Source organism: Podarcis erhardii, assembly GCF_964252035.2.
Source record: "Podarcis erhardii genome assembly, chromosome: 10".
Taxonomy (NCBI): domain Eukaryota; kingdom Metazoa; phylum Chordata; class Lepidosauria; order Squamata; family Lacertidae; genus Podarcis; species Podarcis erhardii.
Window position 1 is genome coordinate 16,975,574 of NC_138500.1, and position 9,543 is coordinate 16,985,116.

The window sequence follows — 9,543 nt, forward strand, 5'->3', positions numbered from 1 at the left end:
TTTTCCTCTAGGTTTGGCCCCAGCTGGCCACCATTTTGAATCAAGATGGCAGACTACCTTTCAAAACTGATGTTTTTGTTTCTTAGAATTCCAAGCAATACCAGGTATCAGGCTACCAATCATACATAAGCCAGGTCATTGGACTCGCCTAGTATCAGGCACTCTTTCAAGAAAGCTTAGTTACCATTAGTAATATTGACTATATTGGACTATTGGACTACAACTAAGGCACCCCAGGCATTAAGCTAACTGGGTGGCCTTGGGCCAGACACTCTCATCCTGGTCTATTTCACAAGACGGTTGGAGGCGACAGGAGAAGAAACAAGGAACTCCTTGTAAGAAAGGTAGGATATCAGTATAAATGAAATAAATAAAACTTCTCTGTTAGAAACACTGACTACCTTCTGAAGAACCTGAAGCTTCTCCAAAACAGCCTGGGAACTTACTACAGAAAACATTGTGACCAGCTATAGTATTATGTGAGAACAGTTTTCTCAGCTCATTATAATTTGTCTGACAGTGTGACTCACATTTCCCCCATCTTCTCTATCTATGCCTTTTGTCTGTCATAACCATCCTGGGGGCAGATGCGTCTGAGGCCAGATGTCTTTTTAACATGCTGTTTCTAATTGTGAATAATTTTCTTGCATGAGATGCATGCTACTCTCAAGAGATGGCTCTGTGGATAAGGTGGGGAGAGTACAGGAAAAGTAAACACTGGGGGACATAGACCTGTCATTGAACTTCACGTCCTGATAGATTATACTGGATCCGCAGGCAGCAAAACCCTTTCAACAAATGACACACTCATATCCTGTATCTCTAGCCTTCTGAAATTTTGCAGGTTACCTTGCTAGGGGCACTTCTATGATATATGGCTGTATGCCATTTGTAGAATAGTCACCCACAAAAACCACCATGAAGGAAGCAAATCCCATTTTCATCCCCTCCCACAAAAAGGTCAATTTAAAAGTCGCTTAGCACAAAGGCCCCAAGGCATATTTGCTGCAATTTGACAGGTTTCTTACTCAGGGGTTCCCTTCTCTTATACATGCAATATTCATTCGCATTGCATATAAAACAGATTAAGTAAATCTTTTTCAACACACACACACACACACAACTGTAAAGGATTTCCTTGCAGAAAAAACCCTCTGCACTTATGTCCAGAAATTCTCACTCTCTCGGAAGGGGCTATACCTTGCCTGAAAATTTCATCCTGTGAGGAAAAGGGGAGGGCATCAGATTTGAATAGTGCCCAGCGTGTGCACACAAATGGGCCTATTTAATGTCACTGACATCCAGAGAAATAATATCCTGCAAACATGAATCCAATTAGTGCATGAAGGTGTTACACCAGAGAGTAAACTGCCCTGCCAGGCTTAGTCTGGGTCATCACTTCCCACCTTGACAGGAAACGGGTCACCAAAAGCCTTTGTTATCGCTCTTCCAAGATTCCAGACATGAGGGACATGAAGCTTGATTTCCCCAAAACAGGATTCAGAATTGGAATCTGAAGCATTTCATATGCTCTCCAATTCAGTTCAGAATGGATCTCTGTCTTCTTCATAGGGAGGGTCCTAATGAAATCTTGTCATTGATGTAAACCTCAGTTTGAAAAGGCCTCACCAACTTGATGGTCTTGCCTCATAAGCAGGCTAGGTAAAGACTACTGAGGCCAAGATGCAGCAACTGGAGCTCATGTTAGATGGTCAGATTAAGACTTTCCATTAGCCAAACTCAGTACATCTACCATGACTGGCCTTCACTCAAGTTCCTTCTGCAATTCTCACCCTGTTTCTTCATGGTTAAGAACCTTGCACAGCTATAGGGGTGATGCTTTTTGGTTGGGTTTTTTAATTTTCCCTCCAACTTTATAATTAGGTCATTAGTCATTTTAAGAAGGCCCACCCCCCCATGGTAAAGTCATTGTGCTTTGTTTTGCGGCAGGCATTCTGTTCGATGAGACCAAAGGTTGGTCTCCAGCATTTTGTCCTCAGCAGTCAGCTGCCTCTGGAAAGTCAACAAGCAAGATGGAGCAGAATAGCACCCCAACAGCTGGTATTCAGAAAGACTGCTTCTGATGCTGGAGTGGTCAAAACCCTGCTGGGTCAGTCCAAAGGTCAATCTTCTGGTAGGAACATTACCAAAGCCAAAGACTGAACCTAGGACCTTGCCAGGGGAAACATGGAACCTTTTGCATGCAGAATTTGAGTTCCACACTACAGCCCCTTTCCCTCATCAATTCATGCTGCAATTCTGCTTCCCAGCATGGTGAACCCATCATCTAGGCAACCTTTTAACAACATAAATTATGCTAGTTTGTTCTGGGAAAGGCTTTTCCCTAGTATAATGGAGTGCTTCCACCATCAGCTGAAACGTGCTTAGGCCGAGTTACTGCTTAAGACTTCACACAGACAAGTAACCGAGTGCAACAATTTATTCCAATCATATTTCAAAGCCAGGTTGCAGAGACTATCAGCTGCATACATTCATTCACAGCCAATGAATAAATACAAGTCAGGTTTTTTGTTTTTGTTTTACTTGTAGAGTCTGAAGCCCCTGGGAGTTAGCAACTGATTTTTCCAATAATCATCAAGTCTCCCATTCTACCAAAAGTTCCAGGGCCATAGTTCTGTCATGTTAGCTTAGTCACATTCATTTCAGCTCTTCCAACAAATTCAACAGCAGGCTCAAGTGCTCTTTCAAGCTCCATCAAGTGCCCAAAGACACAGAATTCCAGCCTCTAGAATGAGCTACAGGTCACAAACTCTCCTTTGGCACTGCCGCTTTCAGGTCTCCCTTGTTCCGATCGTCAGGCTTCGTGGGCTTCACATCATCGGGTTTCCGAGGTGAAGGGGAGAATGGACCCACCAGCCAAGACATTGGAGCATTGTGTAAGACATAGTCCAAGATGTCGTCCACATACTCCTGGGCTTTGAGGGCCTTCTCTTGGCTTTGGCTTAGAATGCTGTTGGGGAGGTCTTTGAAAGAGTGAGCACTGGTGAAGTAGGTTTGAAGCTCTTCTATGTTGCGGTAGGCCAGCTGGATGTTCTGCTGGAAGTTAGCTGGCAGGCCCTGGATGCTGGCAATCAGGTTCTTGTAGGCTGCTTGCAACTGCTGGGTGATGTGGTGGGACATGGCCAAGGTCTGAGATTCTATCTGCAATTAGAAGGAAGAAGTCAACAGATCCCTCAACCAGGGTTCTACATGCATGGGTCAAGCCATGTCAAGCCACCAACGGTTAGAACATGGTGCTGATAATGCCAAGGTCACGGGTTTGTATGGGTGCATATTCCTGCACTGCAGGGGGTAGGACTAGATAATCCATGGGGTCCTTCCCAACTCTGATTCTATCACCGTTAAATCAGTAGTATAACCATACCTGACGAAGCCTCTCCTGGCTTTCCTGGAGTTTCTGCTGAACACTTTCCTTTGTATCCTCTATCTAGAGAGGAAACAAACAAAAATCAACAGAGCAGCTTGGAATAAACTAAAGCCAAGACAAACCTTGTAATTGCTACACATTTTGTTACCATACCTGTCAGATAACTACTGACCCCTATAAGGCCCCAGTGCATTGAGAGAGATGGGCACGATCTCGTTCAATTAGATACAAATTTTCATAAGCAAGCACATGCAGATGTTGAGCTTCTTGTACAAATAAGATTTCCCCCTCTCATAGCTTGCCATGTTGGTATCAGCATTGTTCATCCTCACACAAAGATACCTGATTTTACACAACCGTACAATTACACTCCTAGTTTTCCACTGGTGCTCAAAAGCAACCATCAATATTTAACTAGTGCTAGCCATTTGCTTTGTCTAAATGTGACACTTTTACACACTTCTTATGAATCAGGGTCATCTCGCTCTTAAAGCTGGGTATTTGCTACACTGCAGTTTCACATCTTGCTGCTGTGTGGAGCTTCATTGCGGTCCAGAGATCAAAACACAGCATCCTGTGACTTGAGGATCAATTGCCACCAGCCATTGCTATATCCTCAACAGTTCAACATCTTGAAATTATGCAAATCATGCTCCATCTCAAGGTTTTCCAGTTTTCCCAATGAGCAAAGACTACTAAATTTGTCTGCCCAGAAAACCCTGAAAATTTCCAGAAGATACTGGGGCACATTCTATGTATAACGTTTATTCAGAGTGTTTTGGCAGGAGCCTTTTCAGTTACAGTGTTGACTGCCTGAGGTGTCCATGGCACAAATCTCCATATGCAAATTTGTGTCATGATCCTAAGCCCCCCGCCCTACCCCATGCCACCCTCTAGAAACAGCCTATGGAGACCAAATGCTTAGATTCCCATGCCATGAAGTTTTTTCAGTTGCCAGTCATAACTGCTTAACAAGGAACACAGATATTTACAGTAGCTTAAAAGGGAAGCAGACATCTTTTTCCTGTGGTTAACAAAGAGTACACACCATAGAAGTGAAGACCTTACCTGCCCAATGGCTTGACGTAGCTGAATGAAAGTCTCTCTGATGTTCTCTCTGGCAGCTTTCATCCTGGCTACAGCATGCTGATAAGCACGACGTTGGATCTTGGTTGACAGAGAACCAAGACGCACAAAGTACCCCCGAGTCTCAAGGGGTGTGCCCACTCCTTCTGGTGTAGTTTCTGCAACTTTTGCTAAAGAGCACATTTAAATATTGTTACTTTTTAAAAGGTTTCTACCCTAGCTAACTTCAAAAGCACACACCAGGAAAGATCACAGCATACCACCTTTCGAAATCCCATAATCAGAAGGAAGATTCATGAAGGATGAAGTAGTTTTTTACTCAAAGCAAGGCCTTTGAAAGATGTTGCACCCATCTAGGATGAATGCAACAAAAATCAGGCACCACTCTCAGGCCAGCCTCTCATGTCTAGTCGCTACCTGCTTAAGTTTCAGAAGGTGCTCACACCTGGAGTAGAGTCCTGGAGACTATCCAAATAAACATGGTTGTCACGCAGTTCAAACAAATGTTTGTTTCCCAGTAGGCTCCTGATCTTAAGGATAAAGTAGACACCAAAGAAGCTGTGAGCATAGCATGCAGGGCCGTCTTACCCATAGGTGCTAGGGGTGTGGGGCACCCAGGCACCGGGCTCTCAGGGGCGCCAAGTCGAGAGTCTGAGGCCTGAGAGTTGAGTTCGGGGAAGAGCCAGTCCAGTGGTTGGAGCACTCCAGCTGGCGGCTTTCCTGCGGGCAGCTCTGCACCGCGAGTTCGGGGGCAACCAAGCCAGCGAGACGCTGAGGCAGCCAGCCGACTCCGCCCTCCTGTGCGCCTGGGACTGGGCAACCGGGGGGGGCGGGTGGATCTTTGCACCCTGATGCCGCATATGCTTAAGACAGCCCTGATAACATGGATCACAATAGATCAGGTTGCTATTCTTTGCTTACCCAGTTCTTCTTCAGTCATTGGAAGGTAGTGATCCAGCAGCTCTTCAGACTTCTCCAGCACTGCTTCTGCTCCACTGAGGGCCATCTTGCCCATTCTCGTTTCTACCACCATCTCTTTGCCATCCTGCACAGCCTTGGCTACTGCTTCTTTTGCATCGGCTACTTTCGATGACACCAGTTCTTGCGTATCAGAAAGAACCTAAAGCCAGATCATCAAACAAGCAGCTTTATTCATCACCCCCTACCACGCATTACATTTTACTGCCGTGACCACTCTCCACCCACCAGAATTGTTGTGACTAGGCAAGCAACCTCTTATCCAAGTTGCTGTGAATTTGTTCCCCAAAGTTCAGGAAAGCATGAAGAGCAATATTCCAACAGCAGAATTAAATAAATGCTTGGGACATAAGAAAAGATAGTGTGCAGGTTGCAATCTACCTGGTCAGCTGTCTGATGAAGGATGGGGAGCTTCTCCTCTAGCTTGTCCAAGCCCTTGGAGGCATAGTGGCTTGCTGCTGTAACTACAGAGAGGATTCCTTTAGTTGTGGTGCACACATGTGAGGAGCTTATTGTAGCCTACACACTTGTCATTGTTTGATCTAGCACCACATACTCATGAGGACATTGAGAACAGAGTATTCCACATAGGTGGCATCACATGTGACACACTTTGCTGGTAGAGATGTGAGATATGAGCAATGGCTTTTTCCCCATTCATGGTGGGAACGCCTACTGGTAAAAAGTTTCAGGTCTAATGTGTGTCAAGGCAGTATCTACTATTGTAAAGACTTCTGTGCAGATGACCCCACAGCATTCACTTTGAAATATGTATGGGATGGTCATCTTCAAAGATTGCAATCTAAAGAATTTGTACTATGGCTCCTGGCAGCAGCTAGGCTATGCATGGCGCACAAAAATGGAAGAATTTGTAGGCACTGCAGATTTCTCTGTGGTATATAAATGTATGGAACTTTGCAATCACAGGAAAGATAACCCACAATATACAAATTTCCAGGCGCTTAGAAGATCCAGAACATTATACTGTGTGGTGGGACATTTATCATTTATACCAACACAACTAACCTCAAGGGCTCTTTGGCACTGCCAGTGTGGGAAAAATAGACATTTTACTGTTGCTAGTAATAGGTGCCTCCAATTTTCTTGACAAAGAAAGGATAAAAGGGTCCCTTTGTCATCTCTGATATTTTTATGCTTTTTTACACTTGTTTTCATTTGTGTTTAATTTGGTACATATGGTGGAATAAGGTATTTAAAAAGAAAAAGATCAGAACATTTCCAATGCAGCCTACTCACCCTGTGGTTCAAGCTTACTGAGAAGAGGCTGGGCACCGCTCACAGCAATATCAGAGACATGCTTCACACCTTTCTCAGCCAAATCCAGAACAACTTTCACATAGGGATGGTTCTCTTTGGTTGAGGCATAAGCAGAGGCAGCCAAATCATAGGTGGAGCTTACCAGAGGCAGACTGGTAGCTCTCTTGAGGACATCCTAGAGGTGTGGTAAGAGAACATCAGTAAAGTATCTCAGTGGCCTGTAATATTCTAGACATTCATTCTACCAATGGCCTGTACCTAACTAGACACATCATAGTAAATTCCAAACTTTAAAAATCCAAACTTTAAAAATCTAAATTCCAAACTTTAAAAATCTAACAGTTCTACGTTAGGATTAATTCATGCACCAAGTTTCAAGTTACCTTGCCTATTTTTTTCAATTGTTAAGATATTCGACGCTGCCGTAGCTCAATATGAGAGCACGTGTTTTGTACTCCAGGACACAAACTTCTTCAGTTGCTTATAGAGAGTTGGGACAGTAGTCTGTCCAAACCAATGTCCTAGCAGTAAGCTTTCTGGGGTACCAGGCAGACATATTTTGTCAGCTAATTGCTTTGTATAGGATGGTTGGAAATGCGAGGGATTCAGGCTGGAGCTTTCTGGCTAAAGAGTCCAGGGGTGGAGGGGAGCTGGGCCAGAGCACCAGGACACCAGAGCCCCGGAGCACCAAATGCCAACAAGAAATTTTATTTTGGAGGTTTATACCCTGCCTGCTAACCAGAAGTTCAAGGCAGAGAAAGAGAGTGTTGTGTGCATGTAATGGATAGTAAGACCTGATAGGAGAAACATACCTGCTGTACTACTTCTTTAGTCTCAGGAACTGGAATGCTTTCTTGACTTTTAGAAGTCATTGTGTGGTCTGACCTGGAAGACCAGAAATATAACTCCATTTGTGCCCGTTTCACACAAAAAGACTTCCTAACACAAGCCAGGAGAAAGGCAGTTTATTCCCTTTGTTCTAGCTTGGCTTGGCATCCAGACAGAGAAGTGCCTCAGAGTCCCAAAAGCCAAGCAAGACGTCCAACAGCGTCTTCTTGAGTTTAATAATGATGCAAGGCCTGAAGACGAGGCCCCATTGGCACCACCTACTGGCAGCAACATTATTACTTTGCACCACTATCTTTCATGAAAGTTTGTAGCTATTCCAACCCCACATCTCAAACCCCCCAAATACATCCCACCTTCTCCCAGTCAGTGGCTGAATCTAAATAGATGTACACCTTTGGTCCTCTCCCTTTCCTCATTAATATTTTGCCCACTTTCACTCCCAATAGGAAAAGCTTTGAACAGCAACCCAGCAGGTAGCATTTCAACAGGTGCAGCTCTCCCCCAGCTTAGAGATGCAGTCTTGCTTTATTGTTAGTCAATGAGAGGGGGGGTTGGGGGTGGATAATACATATTTTTAAAAGGTCTTCTTAAAAAGGCACAGCACAGTTCTGCATTAGCCATTACTTCACTCCACGATAAAAAGGAACAGAGAAGAGATATTGGAAGCATTTGCAGATACTTACCCCAAGAGGAGAAAGCGGGGTGAACAAGCCCCCAAATTACAGGCCTTCCAGAAATAAGGCAGAAAGAACATGAGAACCTGAAATTTATGAAGTAGCCAATAGAAAGAAACCTATAAGCATTCAAAAAGGGAGATAGACAAGCTACCCCAGTCTTAAGAACTCCAAAGCCTTTCTCAGCTCACTTCACAGTAGACAGCATCATAAGTAGGACAGATACATATCCACACCTTTGTCAGCAACACAACAGGCAAATCAGAAAAACATAACCAAAACTTACATATTTGTTTGCAGCTAAAGTCCAAAGATGTTCTCTAAGTAAAGGGCCAAGCACTTCTATAATAGCTCCCACAACCCTCTTCAGCTGATTTATATATCAGGTGGGGAAGGAAGCCATCACATTGACAGTTCAAGGAACCAAAGAGAATGGAGCATGTTATCTCCTGAAGAATAAGAGGGTGTCGGCAGGAATATGGGAGGGCCCTTTGCAGAGAGGTCAACCTCTCCAGGTATTTCAATCAGTGGCCTAGGTCTCCAATAGCAAATGATCTGGAATATGGATTTTTCTTGAAGAAGCCACTTTTTGCTCAAGTTTTAATAAATAGTTCACTGATGTGCAGCAAACTCAGGAATAAGGTATTGAGCTAAGTGAAGATGACTGGTCTCTTAATTAGGACCTAACCCTGTAAACACTTAACGGTCTCTAATAGAAACACCTGCAGAACTTTCAGCCTCTAATGGCTTAGCAGTGGTTACTCTTAAGGTAGTCAACTGACGACATAGCCTGGCCTACCGTTGCGTATTTAACAGGGCCTGCCTATCATTAGACAGGGTGAGGCAACTGCCATCTCTTGCAGATGGTTTGGGATGGCATGAAAAGAGAGCAACTTCTTTAATTGCTTAATAGCTTGGGAACACCTGCAAAACGTTCTGCATGTGGCTGATGGCAGGGCCAAATTGCATAGTTGCAATTCTCAGTATAATTGTGTTATTTTTCCATCCAAATTTCCAACACTGGGGGCAGGATTCACCTAATGAGATCCATCAGCAGAAGGCCTGCACAAAGACTTCTACTTGTGCAATGGGGCTTCCTCAACTTTTACATCACCCACCCACCCACCCACCCACACACACACACACACACACTCCATGGATCTCAAAATTGGTTTTGGGGATAGTCAGGGGATCCCTTTGAACAGCGTGGAAGGGAGGGGGGATCATTCCATTTTGCAAGCTGAAATGCTTCTTCAGACAAGAACATACATTAAATTCCACCCAAGGAGT

General features: G+C 44.2%; 1 protein-coding gene across 1 annotated transcript; it reads right to left on the reverse strand.

The window, feature by feature from the left end:
- Positions 1-2,518: 2,518 nt before the first annotated feature.
- Positions 2,519-7,680, reverse strand: LOC309351743 (perilipin-3-like). The gene is made up of 7 exons (XM_081879561.1): positions 7,543-7,680; positions 6,710-6,905; positions 5,834-5,916; positions 5,396-5,594; positions 4,457-4,644; positions 3,386-3,448; positions 2,519-3,162 (listed from the first exon to the last, which is right to left on the reverse strand). The coding sequence occupies exons 1-7, from the start codon at positions 7,639-7,641 to the stop codon at positions 2,764-2,766; spliced, it is 1,227 nt and encodes a 408-aa protein (XP_081735687.1). The 5' UTR covers positions 7,642-7,680; the 3' UTR covers positions 2,519-2,763.
- Between the last annotated feature and the right edge of the window lie 1,863 nt (positions 7,681-9,543).